General features: G+C 32.5%; 7 protein-coding genes across 8 annotated transcripts in view; 4 read left to right on the top strand and 3 right to left on the bottom strand.

The window, feature by feature from the left end:
* Positions 1-152, top strand: part of LOC119833992 (TM2 domain-containing protein CG11103-like) — a 1,837-nt gene extending 1,685 nt beyond the window's left edge. The window contains exon 2 of one of the 2 annotated variants that reach the window (XM_038358260.1): positions 33-152. In XM_038358260.1, coding sequence (XP_038214188.1) covers positions 33-58 — 26 coding nt within the window. In that variant the 3' untranslated portion in view covers positions 59-152. The remainder of the gene's footprint in view (positions 1-32) is intronic. The other variant, XM_038358259.1, reaches the window with a different exon arrangement.
* Positions 153-1,023: 871 nt separating this feature from the next.
* On the bottom strand, positions 1,024-2,822 carry LOC119833889 (40S ribosomal protein S13). The gene is made up of 3 exons (XM_038358107.1): positions 2,679-2,822; positions 2,404-2,531; positions 1,024-1,350 (listed from the first exon to the last, which is right to left on the bottom strand). Exons 1-3 carry the CDS (start codon positions 2,699-2,701, stop codon positions 1,046-1,048), a joined length of 456 nt encoding a protein of 151 aa, XP_038214035.1. The 5' UTR covers positions 2,702-2,822; the 3' UTR covers positions 1,024-1,045.
* A 646-nt stretch (positions 2,823-3,468) lies between these two features.
* Positions 3,469-4,063, top strand: LOC119833858. Its single transcript, XM_038358062.1, has 2 exons — positions 3,469-3,710; positions 3,782-4,063. Exons 1-2 carry the CDS (start codon positions 3,573-3,575, stop codon positions 3,992-3,994), a joined length of 351 nt encoding a protein of 116 aa, XP_038213990.1. The 5' UTR covers positions 3,469-3,572; the 3' UTR covers positions 3,995-4,063.
* A 1,245-nt stretch (positions 4,064-5,308) lies between these two features.
* On the bottom strand, positions 5,309-7,529 carry LOC119833857 (trafficking protein particle complex subunit 5). Its single transcript, XM_038358061.1, has 5 exons — positions 7,236-7,529; positions 6,865-6,991; positions 6,559-6,642; positions 6,296-6,394; positions 5,309-5,493 (listed from the first exon to the last, which is right to left on the bottom strand). Exons 1-5 carry the CDS (start codon positions 7,385-7,387, stop codon positions 5,395-5,397), a joined length of 561 nt encoding a protein of 186 aa, XP_038213989.1. The 5' UTR covers positions 7,388-7,529; the 3' UTR covers positions 5,309-5,394.
* Positions 7,530-10,295: 2,766 nt separating this feature from the next.
* Positions 10,296-13,008, bottom strand: LOC119833880 (ras-related protein Rab-39B). Its single transcript, XM_038358097.1, has 3 exons — positions 12,788-13,008; positions 12,367-12,718; positions 10,296-11,561 (listed from the first exon to the last, which is right to left on the bottom strand). Exons 1-3 carry the CDS (start codon positions 12,893-12,895, stop codon positions 11,353-11,355), a joined length of 669 nt encoding a protein of 222 aa, XP_038214025.1. The 5' UTR covers positions 12,896-13,008; the 3' UTR covers positions 10,296-11,352.
* Positions 13,009-13,578: 570 nt separating this feature from the next.
* LOC119833976 (THAP domain-containing protein 1-like) lies at positions 13,579-15,993 on the top strand. Its single transcript, XM_038358237.1, has 4 exons — positions 13,579-13,915; positions 13,997-14,111; positions 14,412-14,604; positions 15,231-15,993. Exons 1-4 carry the CDS (start codon positions 13,849-13,851, stop codon positions 15,867-15,869), a joined length of 1,014 nt encoding a protein of 337 aa, XP_038214165.1. The 5' UTR covers positions 13,579-13,848; the 3' UTR covers positions 15,870-15,993.
* A 2,064-nt stretch (positions 15,994-18,057) lies between these two features.
* LOC119834007 overlaps positions 18,058-22,474 on the top strand; it is a 45,448-nt gene continuing 41,031 nt past the window's right edge. The window contains exon 1 of the mRNA XM_038358278.1: positions 18,058-18,341. The gene's annotated coding sequence lies outside the window, so the exon portion shown is untranslated. The remainder of the gene's footprint in view (positions 18,342-22,474) is intronic.

Genomic DNA, 22,474 nt, shown 5'->3' with positions numbered 1-22,474 from the left:
ATTAATAACTAATAATTTGCACCCTGAAGATGGTAGCAATTGGAACCCTTATGTTTAAAAAAGCCTTAAATTCTAGAAGAGAGAAAGTAATGGTTGTTTACTATGTCAAATCTATATTAGATTTTTATACTTAATATTTAAGATAAAAAAAATATTGATAAGTAATAACTGTATTTTATAAATATTATGTGCATATGTAATAAATCATGTTTATGAACTGAAATCTTTTATTTTCAATGCTATCTTATGTTTATTGAAATGTACTGTAGAACATCTTTGAATGGGAATTTTTTCTAATCGTTAATACAGAATGGCCACAGATTACAAAGTTACTACCAAAGCATCTAATAACAAAGAATGTTGCAAGTGTCCCGATATCTCACAAGTAACTTATATTCAACCTACTAATATTATAAATGCGAAAGTTTGTAAGGATGTGTGTGTTTGTTGCTCTTTCACGCAAAAACTACTGAACCGATTGCAATGAAATTTGGTACATAGACAGCTGGACAACTGGAATAACATAAAGGTAACTTTTTATCCCGATATTCCCACGGGATACGGACTTACGCGGGTGAAACCGCAGGGCGCAGCTAGTAATATATATTTGTTTTGTAAAACTAAAGTCTGTGCAGCATTGAAAATTGTGTTGAAAATTTGCTGGGAGTGACTGTAGTATGATAACCCTCACTACTGTTACAGTACTGTACAAGATAAGTAAATTAAATAAAGGAATAAAAAAATACGTGCATTAATTTGTGAATGTTTTAAAAAAAAATGTCTGACAACTTTTTACCAGGTACCACTGCAGTGACACCACAGGCATATTAATTAAAAATGAAATCCTGTGTCAGACATAAGATGTTTTGTAATTTAAAATTTATATTTATACAATTTAATGCATTTGATCTACAAAAATTACCTAACATTTATAAACATCAAAATATACTATTGATTTTTTATTTGATTTGTTGTTAGATTTTTTGTGAACTGGTTATTTAAGTTCAAATTAAAACACCACAGTGTATTTAAGAAATTTATTAACTTAAGCCACTAAGGCAGATGCTGTGCTCGATTCATATTTCCAGTTAGGAGGCAGCACACTCTTTGTCTTATAGTAACGGGCGAGTCTGTGAATCCTTGACTCAACAAGAATGAGCCTAAATTTGCTGTCCTTGTCCTTCCTGTTACGTTCCAAGTGCTTCCTCATGGCAACAGCCTTCTTGATCAGGTAGTAGAGATCTTCAGGTAGATCTGGGGCGAGTCCCATAGCTTTCATGATACGGAGGATCTTCTTGCCAGTGACAAATCTGACTTGGGCCACTCCATGGGAGTCCCTAAGCATGACACCTGGAATCGTAAATTAATAAAATTTTAAAGTATTTGGGTGAAAGAAAGAAATTAAAATCAATGATATCCCTTTTCATAATTTTCTTATTATTTTTTGATATTTGAATTTTGTATAAATCAATTGCATTTAATGCTATACAGCTATTAAGGACAGTACCAAGTATGGTACACATATTTGCTGGGCTGTATAGTTCTATTACATTTCTATAAATTTTAAAAAGTAGAAGAATTTTAGGTAACTTGAGAGTTTGTCATTTGTTGTTGATAACAAATCACCTCATCATATCAGTTGGTAATTAATTATAACTTTCTGCTTCACATTTAATCTCTTGAAATGTGAGATAAACATAGTATCTTACAAAATTTTAATCTAATAGACACCCTTTATTGACATGTTCTATAGGCTAGGCACAGCATTCTCAAATTTAATAAAATTTTTATATTCTATTTTGTTTAATTAATGTATTAAACATCTTTATCATTATTATTTAAGCAATCATTAATTTTGTGTGAGTATTGAGCAAAGGACCAAAAAACATGTTTAGGGATTGCATTGAAGTGAGGATTGCTTATATACACCACATATTTGACGCAGGGGGACTTGTCTTGCTAAAGTAAGGGGAAGTGGTACATGAATGACAGAGAGAGAGAGATTGCTAATTGGTTTTCTAGGTAAGCCATATGACAAGCGATATTAGATACATAATCCTAGCAGGTTATTAATATATTAATTCTAATTCATTACACAATTTATCATCAGTCAAAAGATAAATATTATTTTGGCTATTGAAAATTGGAAAATTGGTCTAAGTTGATTATTGGTAGCGATAAAGTATTATGTACATAATCTTTAACTCTGTTGCTAAATAGGAACAAAACGCATAATTTTAAATATCATTATAATGTTGATAATATATCAATTTATTTCATAGAATATTACCTGTTCTTATATTGGCAACCGACAGGTTAAACTTAGCATGCGTTAATTATCATTAATTAAATACATTATAAATTACATTCAAAAATATAGGAGGATTGACGAAATCTACTCACCAATTTGTGAGGGAGTAAGACCCTTCTTGCCGAACTTAAAAATGTGTTCCTTAACATCATCAGCGGTGGATTTTAACCAAGTTGGTACACTTCTGCGATAAGGCAATGCTGATTGGGAGATACCCTTGCTGAAACAAAAATACACTCATAAGGCATGCCATGTGTGCTGACATAGGTTATGTTTTCACCAGCTTTACTAAACCACTATTTATCCTAAAACTTTGCCTTGTATATTATAATTATCATTACACAGTATAAAAATCAAATGAAATTACCCAGGTGCGTGCATACGACCCATGGTTGCGGCTTTTTAAAAAATCGCCGATCTGACAACGACAACAAGGGGAATCAAAAAGATGGTTTCTTCTGCACCCGGAAATGAACAAACCAGCTTTGTCTATGGCTTAGTGTTGGGCGAATAAATAATACCGATTTGTTTATTTTGCTCAGTTCAATAAAAATTACTTCTTATAAATGAGAATAGTTTTCCCTTTTTCATATTAAACTAAATTTACTATTTAATAGTGGGAGTCGAACACACTTCTGCACGGCTTGCACTGTCGAAGGTACCAGACCTAAAAAGAAAACCGTCGTGAAATAGTAGCATCCTTCTCTATTTCGTTTGGTGGGTGGTAAAGCTGGAGGCCTGTATCCTTTTCCTTTCCCTTCCCAGTCCAACCCTTTATAATTTTCGTCAATCCTTTCTGTATCGCATTCCATTTCAAGAATTTGTACAAGCGTTAGGTTTGCTAACGATGCCTCCCCTCTGCATATGTCATATCTTATGGGCGGTAGTAGCGCTTACCATCAGTGCCATAAAAAGAACTAGAAACGTAATGTTCTTAAAAAAGTAACAAAATGTGAGTTTCAACTAATAACAAATTAATTATTCAATCAAACATAAAAAAGATAAATTTTCACATTTGGAATATTTATAGTGTCAATAGGTAATTTTTAAATTTGGTAAGACATACAAAAAATTTGGTAAAACCATAAAGAACAACGATATTGTTTTTACCCTCGCTCGGCAGACTTTAGACAACACTCACTTACAAAAAAAAACGTAAATGACACTTTATCTATTACTAATGTCACTAGATATGACATTATTGTAAATAGCAAAAAGGTTGTATGGATTTCTAACATAACTTTGTCCAATTCGTGCTAAAATGGCCGAGAAATATGGAATATCTGAAGCCGAATTCGAACTAATCAAAAAACAGGCCGCACGGCGTGCTGAACTACGCCGTGAATTCATTAAACAAAGAACAAACCCTTTTAAACATGCTGCGGAATCTGGTTATGTTGTGAGTTTCATTACGTAATTTATAATTTTTTTTAAATTTCCACAGCAAATTTTAACTTTTTTCTCTTTCAGTTCGATGAAGGACATCAAAGATTTATTTCTATGAAAGCTACGAAATTTGAACATTTTCAACCGAACCGAAAAAATGCTCTTTTTGGAATAGCAACTATAGTGATTCCAATGTTTTTGTATGGATATGTGATGAATAAAGAGCGCACGGACCGTGAGGCGAAGGTCCGATCTGGAGAACTTCGTTATAGAGACAGGCTGTTTAAGCTTCAGTGATTTGCTAATCTACTAAATATGCTTAGATGTCGAAAAGTTAAATATAAATAAAATCAGTTGTATATCGTACTTTTTCTATTATTTATTAATTTTTTTTTTCGATATAACATATGGATGTAGTATACGCTTTGAAAAAATTAATTTATAAGCGCCTTAACACTTGCCAAAGTGTTCTATATTCAAAATTAAAGTTTGACATTATTTCAAAACACTTCTGTCAATATTACTGCAAATTTAAATAAACACATGCAAAATGTGCGACTACGCTTTTTCAGATATTGAATGTAGAATAATTAAAGCTCAAATAGAAAGAAGAGCCAAATTCAGGAAAGAATTTTTGAAACTAAGAACGGATCCATGTAAACATAGTCAAGAAGCGGGATATGTTGTTAGTATTATTAAAGTAGCAATATGTGTACAAGTTTAATAAAAATTTGTTTCTCACAGAAACATATGGGATAATATAATGGCTTATGTGAAAATAATCTATAGGATTGGGTGAAGAATCAATTGATTTTTGCATGTTGAAGCATGAGTATTCAATATGTATATTTATATTGGTCAGTGATAGGCAGTCCAGAGATCAAGTTATATATTTAGAACAATATTATTAATTTTATTGACAATCAAAAATGCATGTTTAAAAACAGACCAGTCTAGAGTTCAGTCGTTGAAGCTAGAACTTTCAAAAATAAAACTTGTATTATTTCTATATAGATATCGACCAAATATGTTGCTCTAAATATTACACTCTGTTTAAATATTTAGTAATATATAAATAATTAGAAATATATATTTTAGTTCGACCCAGCCCTGCAGCGTTATATGTCAATGAAAGCATGTAAGTTTGATTATTTCAAGCCAACAGTGGGTAATGCATTGTGGGCGACATGTGCAATTGTGATACCTATGTTCTCTTATGGACTCCTTATTTATAAAAATCGTTCAGATACCGAACAAGCTATACGCACTGGTAAACTTCGATACCGCGATAGAATTTTTAAATTGAAATAGACATTGAAAATAAATAAAGGCATTTGCATTCACTTTATTTTGTTATACATAAGATAATTTTACCTGCATAGAAAAACGTTTGTTAATGAGGCAGTAACCATAGTGGTATTTATGTTAACACACCTTTAACTTATTCTGCAGCTTCAGCATACAATTATTCTCTTAATAACTTTTTTCTATTGAAATTGCTGTATTTCATTTACATTGTTCAGATATACTTATTGGTTGATTACTTGCAGATAGACGCAAAGCATCAGCTTAGTAATCTGATTAAACTGAATTGAGTTATAAATTGGAAACTTAAACAATGAAGTAAACAAAACATTTATTCATACTTAATACATATTACACTTTAACATAACATTACTCTATATACTACATAAAGCTTATCGATCGTCCAATGACTTGTCTCTTGCTATGACCCCATCATCAAATTTGACCATGTATGTTGTTCCTTTGTGCCAGTGTGCCGTTACTTTAGCTGGCTGGAAAGGTGAAATCATTGTTTAAAATTTAAATAAATAATACACTACTAATTGAGAACATCCTTTATTCGTAACATAAGTTAAAACAGTTGTATGAAATACATACGAACATACAAACTTTATACAAAATTTGGTTCATTACATTTCATTTCAAGTTAAAGATGGCCTGGTGGGTCACCTGAAGTGAAATGGTCACCACAGCCCATAAATAATTGTAACAATGGTGTTACAAGTGCTTTGCTGGCTTTTGAGTGACATAATCATCCTTTTCTTGAATGTCCCAATTACAGAATTGATTGAAGTCAGTTAAAAAATTTAAATAAAATTAAAATTAAAAACTTTAGCAGCATTTCAAAGTTTTAGATACGTTTTCAAAGAGCTTTGGCCTCTTTTACGTCATAAAGTTAATCCTGAATCCAATTCGTATGTACTTGTATTAGTTATCTTTGACATCAGACTAAAGTGAAGAAAAAGTGTGTGCATCATACTACTACAATCGTATTGTACTATATCTCCTACAAGTCAGAGCTGTTAGTACAGTGGTTAACCTGTGAGAGTTGAACTAAAAGGTTCGATACCAGGTGGACTCATTAAAAAAAATCTCAGTCAGCAGGACACAAGAGGGCTGATCACCTCCTTGTCCATATGGAAAATCGATCAGTGAAACAGGTGTATCTTGTTTATGTTATGTCACTTTTTTCCTACAAGTCATACTAGTCCTAATTAGTGTCCTAGTAATAATTGTCATTTAACAAATCATACTCTCGGCACATTTAAGAATGGTGTTCAAAATGTTACTTACAAAACCACTTCTAGTGAGCACTGCTTCAATAATGCCAGCATTAAAAGAAGCACAGTTTAGAGACCCTTTGTCCTTTGGTACACTTATAAACTTGTTTACCTGTAATTCATGTTTTCTATTTAAATTCTTTTGTATAGATTGTTAAGTATAATCTTATGGTTTGTATGACTCTGACATTTCTTAAAATTATAGATGCACACAAATCCATTCAGTTATCCATATATATTGAATAAGTAATTATATAAATTAAATTGCTGACTCACTAGTGCATCTTTCTCTATGATGTAATAAGTCCTCTCATCATCATTGGCATGCTCCAATTTATCTGCCTCCTTACCAAATAATACCTGAAATATGCAAATATTACAAGCATATTATATTAATAAATAATAATAGTTATACTATATAAAGAAGTTGTTTTCTACTATGTGAATATGTACATAATTCTGGAGTGCTATAGGCAATATATGTAGGTACAATGGCTGGAAGGGGGCTGGATTGATAGTTTATCTATATAAATAGATACATATTTTAAAAACAAAACTTAACACTGATATATTTTGAATTACCTTCCAAAGTGTTGATTTAACAAACAACAACATATTCAACAACTTTATTTCACGCTTACTGTTTCTCTCTCTCACAAAGTACAAATCTAACACCCTTGTGCCTACATCTTGACCCAGTTCAGACAACCTGAAATTATAAATAACATTTTTTTTTGTCAAATAACTAATATCAACAACCACACAATAATAGGGAAACAAATACACATGAACATGAAAAATTTATCTATTGGAAGGGGATATAAAAAATTCCATGCGAAATACTGGTAAATTATTGCCATTGTCAAGACTTATAATAATGTGATGAGACTTCATCGCTTTCTCTGTTAACATTAATAATTAAATTCAACACATTCAAAGCATATTTAACTTACTTATTTTGTAGCTCTTGGATGGAATGGGAACGATTTTGACAATATTGTACTAATTCTGAAAAGAAAAGGGCGTAAATTGCTAATGAGACTTCACCCTTTCCTTTACTAAGGGGCTTGTCCAGTATCGATGATTTTGAACGACTAGATGACATGATGATCACACCTGCACATTTAAATTATTAGTGAAATTACACTTTAGTATAAACACATTATTTATTTAAGAATTCAAGCATAAACTTGGGACTTGAGAGTATAAACTTGTTACCAATTACCACTGATTTAAGTCATATTGACATTTGACATTGAAGATTTGACAACTTATAATCACAGTCAACACAAAATTTAATATGAGACTAAAAATATTAGAAAAATATTCATGTAGGTGCACACACAACACAATCGTTTTCCTTTTTCGCCTCGCTGTTTGTAAAATGTGTAATTGTTATATTAATCATCCTTATTAATAACAGTATCAGCAAATCAGTGGTGTCATATGGATTTTAATTTGAAATATCGAGAAAAATCAATTATACAGCAATATTAATTTTTTAAGCAGTGGTGGCTCACTGGTGAGAACTTTGGACTTCAAAATCGATAAGTCGGGGTTCGAGACCGGGCGAGCGTGCAGGAAATAAATTGATTTTTCAATTTATCTGCACATGTGGATAACATCACCAATGCTTAAAACGGTGAAGGAAAACATCGTGAGGAAACCGGCATGTCCAAGAATCAAAAGTTCGACGACATGTGACATCTGCCAACCCGCACTTGGCCAGCGTGGTGGATTATGGCCTGAACCCTCATAGGAGGCCTGTGTCCCAGCTGTGGAAACATATATGGGCTGATAATGATGATTCATTTTTTTAGTATAGTAGGTATGATAAAGATGATGGTTGAATAACCATAGCCCATGAAGCTAGAGATAACTTCATCGATTATCTCTAACAGTTATGGTGACATAATTCCTGAGAAAGACCCATAATATTCAATCCACATTTACCTACAATGCCAAAATTCAAAAAAAAAAAAAGAGGTGATCAGATTGTTGTCACTATTTTTCTGCTTTTTTAATTTATTTACAATTTTTTAGGTTTTATTCATCTAAAATATACTTCGTTAAGGCTTAGTTGGCAAAAAAGGAGATCATAAATCCTATAAATAATCTAGGTATTTATTATTATTATTTTATTTAACTCTTCAACAAGATTGTACATGGAAGGAAATTTAAAAATAATAATAATAACGATTATTATAATAAAGTTGAAAAAGAAAGTGGACAGTTTGTTTGGCGGCCTTATCACTTAGAAGTGATCTCTTCCAGGCAACCATGGTAAAAGGTAACGAGGATACTGATAAACTAAGTATCTTTAATTAGATAGGAGTAAACTTATTCTGAATTTTTGTAAAGTTCATAGACCATGACCTAAATCAAAGGATATCATTAAAATTCGAGAGATAAGAATTCATCGGACATCGCAATTAATGAAATAGTTTTAGGTCACGCCCTGTTTTAATTTCATTATCTTGGTTAAATTATAATTTATTAACTTTAGTTTGACTCGGGCATCGAGTTTCATATAGGTGTTAAATACATAATTAGAAGGATAAGTCATAAAAAAAACTGTCTGGGTCCTAGAACGACTGCTCTTAATCGCTTTAGCCAAAGACTGTGCTGGTTTGACTATTATTTAGGCACATATGCAACTCGTAAAGTATTTTTTTCTGTTACTAGCGGCCAACCCAACTTCACCCGTAGTATCTTTTTCTCTCAATAAGTCTTTCTTAGCCGAATTGGTGGCGTCGTTCTCGAGTTTTACGCTGAGCGGCACATTTGGTCATTAATTTTTATTAATAGAGGCTTTTTGTCGTGGTTTCAATCGCCTTATCAAAACAGAAACGGTCCGGAGTTTTCCCCGCATAGTTTCCGTTCCCATGGGCTACCGTGACAAAAATTATCTATGTCCTTTCTCGGGTCCCAAACTATATCTGTACCAAATTTCATCCAAATCGGATGAGTGGTTTAGGCGTGAAGAGATAGACAGACAGCGTCACTTTCGCATTTATAAATTACTAGCTGCGCCCCGTGGTTTCACCCGCGTAGGTCCCCCGTATCCCTTATTTCAGTTTTCCAGCTGTCTACGTACCAAATTTTATTGCAATCGGTTCAGTAGTTTTTGCGTGAAAGAGCAGCAAAGCATTTATAATATTAGTAGGATAGTAGGATAATATTAGCAGGGATTGTCTAGGTTCTGGAGTTGAAGTTAACAAACCAGACTTGTGTCAGACTTTTAAACAACCTGTGGAAATTGGATCTGGAATACAGAATGGTTAAATCAAAGTGCGTGATACTTTTATCTATATTTATTAATTATAATTATAACAACAACATCTATTTCGTGTCACGTAATAAAATATTATACGCCCATGTACATTGGACGGTACATCCTTTCCTCCAAATCATAATTTAAACACCCCAATTTTAATGTATTTATATGGGTTCGCACCGTTTACCCTTTACGTAAATACCTTATTATACTATATATGATTTTTTTGTCATTTAACTCACGATGTTTTAGTATCACATGGCCAATAATATTCGTTTCTTTTAAAAATCTACTTTAACGATGGCAACTCATATTTTATAATGTAGTAAATTTGGTTTTGGGGGCAAGATCGAATTTCGAATTCCGACCAATGATACACCATTATTATAGTATGTTTCGTACAAAAAAGGGACTAAAATTAGCGTATGTTAACTTTGTTAAGGTATCAACAAAATATATAGATCTAATGTTTGAAAATAAGGTATATTATAGACAATACATGCGTTTCTTCGGAGATCACAGAGTAAAAACGTTAATATACAAATCAAAATAATATGTAAGGAGAAGTACGTACGTTTGTATCCTTACGTTTTTATGACAATTTATTAATTGCTTCATAAACAGCGAGTCCTTCGTGTAGACAAACGAAATTCGATCTTACAATATACTATTGCACCTTGCATGAGAATAAAAGGATTGTATAATCACAATGTCTACAATAAAATACACTATTTTATAATAACGTATAATGTTAAATGCCACATTTTTTTATTTTTCCTATGTCATCACAGTTTCAGATGCATAGACAATAAATATTTTTTATTGAAATGTTTCCAAAACTTTTGCGTCGTAAGTTACATGAACAATTTTTTATGAGAATTTATCGAATAAATCCAGTACTTGCTGCCACTACGAAATATTTTATTACATTGCCAGACTCTAAAATTGATTTTAAGCTTTTACAAAAGGATATAGGTATGTTTTACCTACAACAACAGTACAGATACTCTTAAAAATTATATTATACAATACAAATTGTTATTTTTGCAGGTACAATTTTTTTTTCACTACAAATCGTAGATTTTGTTAGTATGTTAGCTTAAATTTAAAAATTGTGTAATAAAAAATAAATAACAAAAGATCCAACTCTTTGGTCGTATTGTTGGGATTATGTTTAAGTGCTAATTAAAAATTATGTACATAAAATAAAAATGTGCAATGTTTTGCATTTATTGGCACTCCTTTAGCAAATTTGTTAGAAAATTGTATGCATATATTTATAATTTAGTAGTAGATTGACATTTCTATCTCTTTGTACTTATGTAAATGTGAGAGTGAAATAGCATTATTAGTTCCAAATATTTGCGGACATGTGATTAATGAACATAATAAAGAATTTGTGCAATTTTAAAGAGACGCATAATGTTTTCCGCCTATTGAATCATTTAGTACTTAATCCTCATATAAAACAATAACTATTAGTATTAAAATAAAATTAGTTGATTGAATGTAATCTAATTATAATATGTACTATAATATACACTATTTTAACATTACTGTGCATCATATCTACATTTCTTGCGGTTATTTTATGGTTATATAAATTACGAGGGTTGCCATAGATAATAAATAAATTTCCTCAACAGTATCACATAAAACAATACCAACTCTTGACCAACACACTTTTAAAGACGTATTTAATTAAATCAAGTCAAAATTTTAGTATCAAACATTGCAAGTAAGGCCACCCAACCTTTTTTTAACGACAACCCCAAAACGTGTACATGCAAAACTTAACAGCAAGTAGACTGCACTGTTTCTGCCTCGAGCAAGTTAAAGTCCATACCGTTTGGTCGGTTGAAACCTGTTTTGATACCGTCCCATCCGTCCTCCACCTTGTATTCCCCAGTCTGTATACGATTGTATACCTCTTGAGCAACTAGTATGAAAGCCTGTTCCACATTTAGACCCGTTTTCGCTGATGTCTCTACATGGTGCAAACCTAGAATCATGCATTTAGATTACAAATTGGAAGCTGTCTGCTTGTATCTTTAAGAACCGTTATACTGTGTGCTTGTATATTGTAAGTGTATTATAGCCTTGAGTATAAATAGAGATGAAAAGATAAAAACAATTATCTAACTAATAATATAAAGTTTATGAGTTTGTTTGAACGCTCTAATCTCAGGAACTACTGGACCAATTTCAAAATTCTTTCACCCTTGGCAATGTACACAATACCTGATTGATTGGCTATTATGGGCATTACACTAACGCTAAAAAAAAAAAACAAATCGAATTGTGGATCGACTATAAATGATAAACCTAAAGAAGTTTATAAATTCAAGGACATATATTTGGAAATTAAACCTTGAACATATGCATAAACACACTAGGCGAGGCCTACTTACATTGAATTTAAATAAATACATCCAAGGTTGTGAACACTTAAGAAACATTACAGATAAAAATATCTTTGATAAAAAAAATGTACAAAGTAAAATTTATTATACTGCCTCCTTGGTACATTGGATTGTATATTAGGTTTATGAATGTAGAACCCAAAGGGTTAAGGGCTTTGATCAAAACAAAGGATATTCATACAGGACATAGTATTTAAAAGTTGAAAGGGTTTTTGTTTACAATGATAATACAGGCAGTGATTTAAAGTTTTCATTAAGTTTAAAAACCATCAAAAAATTATTAAACCTTGGATCTCTTGTATTGAATGACTTATAAATTTATATAATATGTAATAAAAGTACTAATATTATAAGTCTCAAAAACAAACAACTTAAACAACTTACCATTTTCCTCAGCAAACAATCTAGCCTCCTCACATGAAACCTCCCTCCTTGCACCACTTTTGTTATCTGTTCCAACCAGATCTATCTTGCAGCCAACAAGCGCAAATACAGGTCTGTGGGGCTCTATATGTCGCTTTGCCTCCATCATCCACAAGGGTATGTGTTCGAAACTCGACCTATTACATACGTCGTACACTAGAAGGGCGCCTACTGAATTTCTATAATAAGATTTCGTAATTGATCTGAATCTTTCTTGTCCAGCTGTATCCCAAAGCTGAAGTTTAATTCGCGTTCCATCTTGAACCTCAATTATTCGCGCAAAGAAATCAACTCCAACAGTGGGATCCGATAGCTAAAATGTAATGCGTAATTTACATAACGTTTTCGACAAAAATATATCAACAAAAACAAAGGAAATTACCTCTGCGAATTTTCCATCTGTGAAATACTTTAGCAGGGAGCTCTTCCCCACTGTGCTGTCGCCGATTAGAATAAGCCTAAACTGGTAATCAAATATAGGATCAACCATTTTCTAACATGTAATCCTTTCGTTTCCTAAAATAATTTACGTATTTAGCGTTTATTGAATATCACTGCGATTACTGCATATTACAGAATACAGATCACGCATAATATGCCAATGTCATTCTAACACATTGTCTATGGAATTGGTAGTGCTGAATGAAATATGTAAATAGACAGCAGACTATTTTTATGATACTTTAAGTATTAACAAATAGAATTAATAATTTGGCCCACATAATAAATAGTCTTGGTCTGAGATTCTGAGCTTAATTATTACTTAAACTGTTATCGGTTGCAAGTAAAGACCCTAGGTTTTAGCTCGTTTTATGAAGGATATCTATTAAATCTATAACCGGTATCACGGTTGTTTTTCTCATCTGAAATTCCAACTTATAAATTATTATAATAACGGAGACTGATTAAGTCAACTCATTTATTGATTAATAATTAATCGAGTAGACAAAATGCCTATTTTTAGAATACTCTGCGGTTTTTCTATAAGGTATAAACAGTAATTGATAGACATTGATGTGTTTTCATTAGTTTGGCTAGTCACAACCGCAGGGAATATTTTTTATATTTTTACTCACTACTGCCGGTATATTGTTCACTCTGTGATCACAAGTCCAACACCACTAAAATATTTTTTTTAATTTCAGTAACTAGTTCTTAATCTGTGATTTATTCTGCGCTCAGAAGTGGCAGCTGGCAAGTGGCAATACAGTCGAAAACCGACAAGCGAAAGACTTTTACTAGTTTTCTAATTTCCTTTTTCTGTAGTTTTCGCTTAGAAATAGTTTAATTACTTACAATTTGAAACAATAAACATTATATAGACTCTAGCGAACACCATATAAATAAGTCATGTGAATTTTTCTGTCTGTGGCGTACCTATGTGTAAATAATTTGTTAAAAGTGTCTCCAGAAATCCCGCCGATTGATCATAAATTGTGAAATATGAGTTTTAGTCAAGGTTTAGCTAAAATTAAAGAAAGTGATGATAAACCCAAGTCCACGCCCATCGGTTTGTATTAAAATAGTAATCGAATTCTGGATGAATTTCGTTAAAAGCTTTTTTTGAAGGTTATGTGGTGTTAATTTTTAGCTAAGGTGGCGCCTGAGTTGAAGCAAAATAGTGACGCTGATACACAGATATCAAAAACGTGTGCTGTTTTAGGATGCGAAGAATCGAAGAATTTTAACTTCGATTCATTTTTTCCGTAAGTTTTTGTTTATGCTATTATATCTATTTAATATAAACGAAAAATTTAAAATTCCAAATAAAACTCGATCTATTAATTTTGGAGAAAATATAGAACTTGATGTTGTTAAAAGATTTATAGTAACAGGAAATGGAATGTCTACAAGTATCTAAAATTATTCTTAGATTTCAATTTAATTTATTATTACTGAAAGAAATTAAATGAATACTTGGTATAGAGATGGACTTTTTACAATTTATCAAATCAGACTGTCAAAGCATATAGAAATGTGGAATAATAAATACTTGTTCATTATAGATTTCCAGAGGACCCCAATCTGAGGCAAATATGGACAGATTTAACTGGCAGGAACAATTGGACACCAACAGATTACTCTTATATTTGCGTACAGCATTTCTCTGTGGATTGTTTTGAGTGTGATGCAAATAATGTTGTGGTGCTTATACGTAAGGCAGTGCCATCGCTGAAGTTGCCTAAACATGTCTTAGAGGTAAGGTTTTAAAATGAAAAAGTAAATTCAGAGTAGAAATTTTAGAAAAGGTAGAAACCTAATTAATATAAACCAATGCAGTGGACCCGGGCAAGCCAACCTTACCATGCTTTCTGTTGTAGGCCTCTGGTTTATTGGGTGCAATTTAATCTGACATTTTTATAATGATGTATCATCATCAACATTAGCCCATATATGTTCCCACTACTGGGACACAGGCATCCTATGAGGGTTCAGGCAGTGATCTACCACACTGGCCAAGTGCGAGTTGGCAGATGTCAAACTTTAGATTCTCGGACATTCCAGTTTCCTCACTGTTTTCCCTTTACCTTTTGAAGCAGTGATGATGTTATCCACAATATTATTGTTATTAATCAGCCATGACTATCCTACTGCTGGGCAAAAGCCTCTCTTCCCACTCCCAGTGGATATACACATACAAACTGAAATGAATCTCATTTCATTTCCTCAAGTAATTCATAACTTAAATAAATACAACTGTTCAGATAAATATGAGTAGTATAACAATTTATTACAGTTATCTTATATCTTACTTCTATAAATTTTGATGTCGTCTGGATTATTTTAATTTTAACCAGGGAGTTTCAATACGTTTTTTATTATAGGTGGAATACATTGATGAAGACACATTAGACAATGACGATCAAGAATATTATTCTGAAAACGACAATGAAATGGATTGTGATGAGAACGACAGACCCCTAACAAATGGACCGACACATTCCAGTAAAAACATTGATAGATTAGAGAACACAGAAATAAATGTTGAAGTGCTGAAACTCTTTACGGAAGTTCAAAAAATGCAAAAACAAGCTGTTCAAATGAAAGAGAAATATAGGTACACAATGCGGGCTTATAACCGACAGAGCAGATTTCTAACGAGGCTCAAAGAGGTTATTGAAATGAAGAAGAATATACTCAATCAGAAAAGACGGAAGAAGTCTAGAATATTGCTGTCATTGCAAGATAAAATGAAGGAGGACACTAACGGTTTGGTTCTAGCCATGCCCACTAGACATACGGACGATTTGAAGAATTTCGCGTTAAGTGTGTACAGATATTCCCCACAAGCATATATTTACATAAGGAATACATTAAGAACTCTATTACCAAGTACTGAAATATTAGAATCGTGGATTTCCGCAGGATATGAACCAAAAAATATGCTTACAAACAGTAATTTAATTAGGGTGGTGTCAGAACTGTCCGATACAGAGTTAAATTGTAAAGTGTCTTTACGTTAGTGTTTAGATGAGTAAATTTTACATAAATTACGAATATTTCTGATATTTTGCAGTTTTCTTCAGTTTTTGAAAATTAGAATTGATTATGGACATTCACATCATAAATACATATTTTTTATGGTCATCTGTATTTTATTTCATTCTCTTGTATATGTCTCTGTTAAATAGTTAATATCGATTACAATCTCGCGGAAACGTTTCCCTCAAACTACATATTTCTAAGTGAAACCTCCGCGGGACTCCGTTGACTTTTAACCTACACCTGACGCATTATACGAAAGTATCGAAAGAAAAATCATGTTTTAAATTGCAAGAAAAGGTTACAGATAACATTTTTCGACAGATACAAATCTGGCGAGGGGCATATAATGTTTACGATTCTTTCGACGATACATATTCTTTAAATTGTTTGAATTTACATTCTTATTTTATATATCTCTATTACCACCAGTGTCCAACTAAGCCGTTCTGATTGGAAAGTGATTTGATTGCCTTAAAACGTTTTCACCATTATTGTTTGCATAATGATAAAGATTATTTAATTATGCAATCAGCGGGTTTCAGCAAACTTTTGATCTGGTAAATTTGACATGACCTTTCTAGCAACTTAAAGCTTTGGACCCTGGTTTGCTAGCTGTCAAGGTTAGCCACTAATGTAGTAATAGAGAATAGAAGGAGTATTGCTATGAGTAAACTTATTGTGGTTTTTTGGCGCTGCAAGAGCAAGACAGATGAGCTGCTGGGGCATAATTGCCACATGTCCATGTAGTTTCAATGGTGCATTATTCGAGCATTTTATTTTATAGCGACTAGCGATATTCCGGGTCCTATATTCAGTGCAAGCTGCATTACCGTATATTTATTCAATTCTCTTTGGAGTGGAAATCGCTTTCGCTCCAGGCTGCTTCCTTTCTTGGTTTTATGGAAATTTGGATTTTAGGATGCTTCCGCGACAAACTGTCGATCTAATTGCTGAACTAAGGGAGTGGATGGAAGATATTATGAAAGTTTAATCCTTTCGAGTAGGTTTTTTTTTTAATGAACAGTATGGTAGCGCTTTACCACGATTACGCCTGCTGGTAAGCGTAGATGCAGTCCTAGGTCTCCTTAGAATTTAATTGTATGTATTTAACACTTTTAATAAAGACTTTATTATTAAAAAAAAAATACACAATATTTACCCTAATAGTACCTAATGTGTTATTTTACATCTCATCATCCAGTTCTTATTGCAATTAGAATTTTTATAAAATTCTTCACCCATTTTAGAAATGAGAAAAATTTACAAGTAAAAAAAGGGAGATACGTTTCGATCCAATCGAAAATAGCATTTTATTCAAGGTGAAACAACTATTTTTAACAGGTTGCATTCGACAACCAAAAATCAAATTAAACACTAATTTTATTGGCGATGCGAGAAAATCAAATACCACTTTAAATTTGATGAATGACTAGTAGCCTGGCTTGCAAAGCTATAAACACTGCATGAAAATCATAATGCTGGGTACAATTTTTACGAGAATTACTAATTATATTTAAAACGAAAAGTGTATATTGCTAAAGTCAGCAAGATGTATTACGTTCTTGTACCTGTTGATAATTTTAAAAAACCGGTTCAGAAGTGGTTTTGAAATGAAATTGAGGATAAGATAAAGATGTTTTGGAGATAAATTGAGAGATATTCTCGAATTTCTAGTATTCTATAATAATAATTTAGAAGAAAGTTTTAGTTATAAGAATTTGTATTTAAACAAATAAATATTTGAGTGTCAGCAATGGCAAGAAGTCTGAAAGAATTAGGCGTAAATGCGTTTTAAACATTGAATTATGCCTGACGATTACAGAATCTTATACAGATACGTTATATATTTGTGATACAATAGAAGATAGTTATCTTTTACAACATTTCTATTTAGTATTTTGTTATATCATGTTTTATATACATCATTACAATCAGTATAGAGTAAAGGTATTTGGAATTCTAGTGTTGTTCTATTACAGCGTCATCTAGAAAGAAGCAACGTGACGTATACAAACCCCGGAGGCAAAAGCAAACTGCGTGAAAGTTTGTAAACTTAAGAGTTTTCGTTTACAGACCAGAAGGTGTCGCTTTAACAAACTGTTTAGAAAGAGATGGAGGTATCGTTCTGAACAGAACGCAGCCAAACAAACGATTCCGGTCCAGTGCTGTGATTCCTTCCTCGTGGGTGGTGGCGTGTTCGAAGTGCGAGAGTTCTTACGTCGCGCACCAACGAAAATAAATGCCCATCTGTTCAAATATTGTGCAAGTTTTTTGTCATGTCCCCCAGAAAATGTTTTGAAACCGTGTGCCACCGTGCCGCCAGCTAACTTAGTGTTTTTGTTAATTTTGTGTTGTGTTTTGAGTTGGTGTATTTTTTTTTTGTTTTAACATCCGTGTCTTGTGAATGGATCTGTTATAACCCGATTATGAAGGCGTGCGCTTCGCAATAGGTACGTAATATCTTGCATACTTGATTTATTGGTTTCGTATTGTGAGCGTTGAAGCCTTAGATTTCATTTCAATAGTGTATTATACTGATCCGGCCCGCGTCCGTCGCCACTAACTGGACTTTCGCAATCGTAATTCTTAAAGCGTATGTTGCATTCCTTAAAAGTAAACCACTCCATAAATGACTTGTATCCAATCGGTAGAGTACGTGTAAACGGCTCTGTGTATGACCAATAGCCCTATAACAATTGTTTTATAAATTGTTCATTTGTTATTCTTCACATGTTCGATTCATTTCTCCTACTTCGTTTAAGGTAAAGGTAATAATTTCTACTCATTACAAGCCATAGGACGTGGTTGTATTTATTCAAATTTCTTAAACTTTTAGAGTCATTCATAAGGTTGTGAGAGTTCTAAAAATAATTAACCATAACGTAAAAAATGTTAAAAAGTTTCCTGTAAAATGATATAACTAGCTTGCTCTAATTGTATACAAATAAAATCAAAATAGCAGCTCATTTATTTCGAGTGTTATAATTAAAACAGGTTGATATAATTAATTTAACCTTTTTCGCGACCGTCTCTTCGGTCTAATGATTAACGCAAAAACACAATATCTCAGTCAAGTTGGAAGTTAATTATTATTATTGTATTACTTAACTTTTTACAATATTGAGAGGATATATACTCACGGTATGGATTGTTTTTGATACTAATTTTAATTATGACTGATAATTTGATACTTTTATCACTGGTACTTACCGTTTTTAGCGATTGTTATGACGATAACTCTTTTGAGATCAATTTTAGTGATCAATATTGCAATATAACTAGACTTTATATGACTATACAGCTCCTAAATTAATTCAAGTTCGAATCAAACTAAAACACAAACATGTTTTCAACATTCAACTAGACTTCTTATCCTCAGAAGCACTTTAGGATCATCAGTTTTGACGATATTGCAGACTTAATTTAATATTATCCGCCTGTTCCGGCAACAAACTGTGGAGTTGGTCTTTTAAAATCATATTAAATAGTAATGATGTCAGCTCTATTGTACAAATCTATGGTACTGTAAGAAGTTAAGTTTAAAATCTATATAGAAAATGGGTGAACTTAATGTTTTATGCTACATCAAAAATTACATAGACAATCTCTTCGTGCCATTTTCTCACATGACTTTATATATATGGTCAATTTAGATGTTTTATAATTGATGAACAAGTCAGAATTTAGAAAATTCGAGATCCAACTTCTTTTGTTCTGCCACATGTGTAGAGTTCTGGTTTATGAAGTATATATTCCTCGATCACGATACATCACTAAAGCGGGCCAGGGAGAAGGGTTACTATGTCCTTCAAGTTTCCTAAAACAAGCACTTCTAAGATAAAATTGCTTATGAGTACACGTTTATTCTTTTTCTAAGAACCTTCCCTTGGTGCGGGTAGCATTATATTTTTCTCATCGTTTCTATCTCCTGAGGCTATTCAAAAGTTCCGCATACATTTCAATATATTTTCTTTTATATTTTCTTACTATAATCTCTAGGTGTTTTGGGTAGGAAAATAAACGGTTCTGAATTATGATAATACGGCTAAAAAATAAAAATGAAAAAGGTTCTTTATTGGATCCATAAATATGGTGTAGATATTGGATATGATTAACTTGAAAATTTTGTGTAAATTTAATTTTATCAATTAAAGGAACTGGTAAAGATACCCCCTGAAATAGAAAACGTTCTCAATGTGATGGTTTAAAAAAGCGCTAAATCAGTATTGTTAAGTAAACAATTAAAGCAAATGAAGCATTAATGAGCTCATAAACTGGAGAGGTTCAAACAATATTGAATTCTACTGCTAATAGCCAGACACACTATTTTAGCCCGCATTGGCGTTAACAGCGTTAATACTACTATTGTTCTGGACATGGTACCAACATTTACTTACTCGGAAAATGCTGGGTTTTGATCAGATTACATAGGTTTGTTCAACAAACGTGTTATTTACATTTCCTGCCCAATTGACGTTGAAACAGTATCTAAAGTTTCCAGATTTCCTTCCTATTTTCTGTCCTCCTTATCATCTAATACAAGAACTTGTTCAAGAGAATTGCATTTGAACACCAGTTACGTGGATCCATTAATTACATTGCCCAAGTCTCATACGATCCTGGGCAGTAAAACCCAGTATGTTAGTCAAACAGACGGAACTCGATTAAGAGTTACGTGTTCACTTTAGAAATCCCTTTTCCACAGCGATTATAATGCCGCTGCAATTAGCCGTTTAGCTGGCTTCCCATTACACCGTAGTGTAACACGTGTGTGAGGTATATTTCCTTTTCCTCACCCGTCCCAGTCCATTCCTTCTTTCCTGTCATGAATCCGTTCCCTTTCCCTTACCTACTAAAACCGGGCAGCGCATTCGCAGAGGCACTACCTTTGCGAATGTTCATGGGCGGTGGTGATCGTTTACCATCAGGCGAACCACCAGCTCAGCTGCCCGCTATGACATAAAAAAAAAGGTATACAACTTGGGAATCGTATGTAATTACAAGGATCGTTGCAGATTAGCGGAGTAGCCGATAGATTTAAATTTAGATGTGAGAAATTAAGAGAGATTTATATTGGTTATGATGGGGGGTACAATAAGGTTTAATGATTGGTCATGATAGATAACTAACGTAGTAACAGTATTTCTAAGCCATTTTTTTAATAATACTAATATATAAAATAAGTCTTTAAAACTGTGAAATTCGTTCAATAATATTGGTAGAAACTAAAGCCTCAAGCAAACAGCATTCGGCAATAAGTAGGTAATTCCATTTTGCTGCTTCGCAATTAAGCTGTTAAATACGTTCAATACCTAAAATAAATAAACTAGCATATATATAAGATCTGTTACTGACAATTCCCTAGACATATAAAAACGAATAAGTAAGTCCAGAAGTAGTAGAGATTATTAAAATTTCATTTGGGTTTTCGCTACCATTGGGTGTAAACAGTGATGATTTTAATTTCTGCGCCCAAGTGGGATCCGCTTGATAACCAGGGGTTCGTTAATTGCTCCAGGTATTCGTCATTATCTTGTTCAAGCCACGTGGGTTGCTATGCAGATTAGTGCGTGATGCTGTTGTATTTGTTAATTACTAGACTACCTAGTACATTTTATTTGTTTGGCGATTGAAGTAGCCTCCCATAAGACAGGAACAACATATTTCATGGAGTAGCGTAAATGTCGAAAAACAAGCAATCAATAGTTTCGAATTTAAAAAGAGATTTCTTTATCCCGTTTTTTATACGTATTGGAATACACATAATAAAGTCTGTTCTTACATACCTCCTAACATCTCTAGATAGAGAGCTTTGTTTTTTTTCGATTAGCTATTTATGAAGGTACATAAATAGCGATCTTCTTTCTATTTATCTTCTTTCAGAGTGATCGTCAATTGTTAATAAAAAAAACTGTTAAAAGTTAAAATCATAACTCATGTTGGAATTGTTTTAACACACTTTATTTTATAGGTTGTACAATCTTTGATGTTCATAATAGCCCACTTACTGAGTATAAAGGTATAGTTGGATATAACTTAGTCTACTATTCTCACGACTGAACCATGTTAGTGGAAAACAATAGTACATAATTGTATTAAATGTTCTGCATCGTTAAATGGACTCTATAGCGCTCGCACAAAGTTTATTTTCGCGAGTTCGCATCTTCGTAATAGCCTTCCCGTATCAGTTGACCCATGAACGCTGTGGTTATTGCATAATTATATTTTATTATTCATTATTTACCTGCGATATACTTGATAAGGTTAAACTGGGATTACGCGTAAAAGGTTAGCTTGGGATTGATCAAATTGGATGAAGCATTGTCATGTTTTTTGTGTTTAATTTAATATTATTAAATATAATAAAAAAAACGTATTTATAGACATAAAATAAAGTACATCTCTTATACGACCCATTGACTACCGAACTAGTTGGGAAATGTTTTTCGGTTGTCGGTGGCTTCTCCCTTAAACAATGTTACATTACATTTTATGTCTAATTAATAAATAAAATATAGTTTAAAAAAACTAAAAAACACGCTTTTCAAGCACATCAAACTAAAAACTATAAAATAATTTATTA

The sequence above is a fragment of the Zerene cesonia genome, chromosome 18, assembly GCF_012273895.1.
Source record: "Zerene cesonia ecotype Mississippi chromosome 18, Zerene_cesonia_1.1, whole genome shotgun sequence".
Taxonomy (NCBI): domain Eukaryota; kingdom Metazoa; phylum Arthropoda; class Insecta; order Lepidoptera; family Pieridae; genus Zerene; species Zerene cesonia.
Note: the sequence above shows the minus strand (reverse complement) of the source record. Positions and strands in the feature narration are given on the sequence as shown.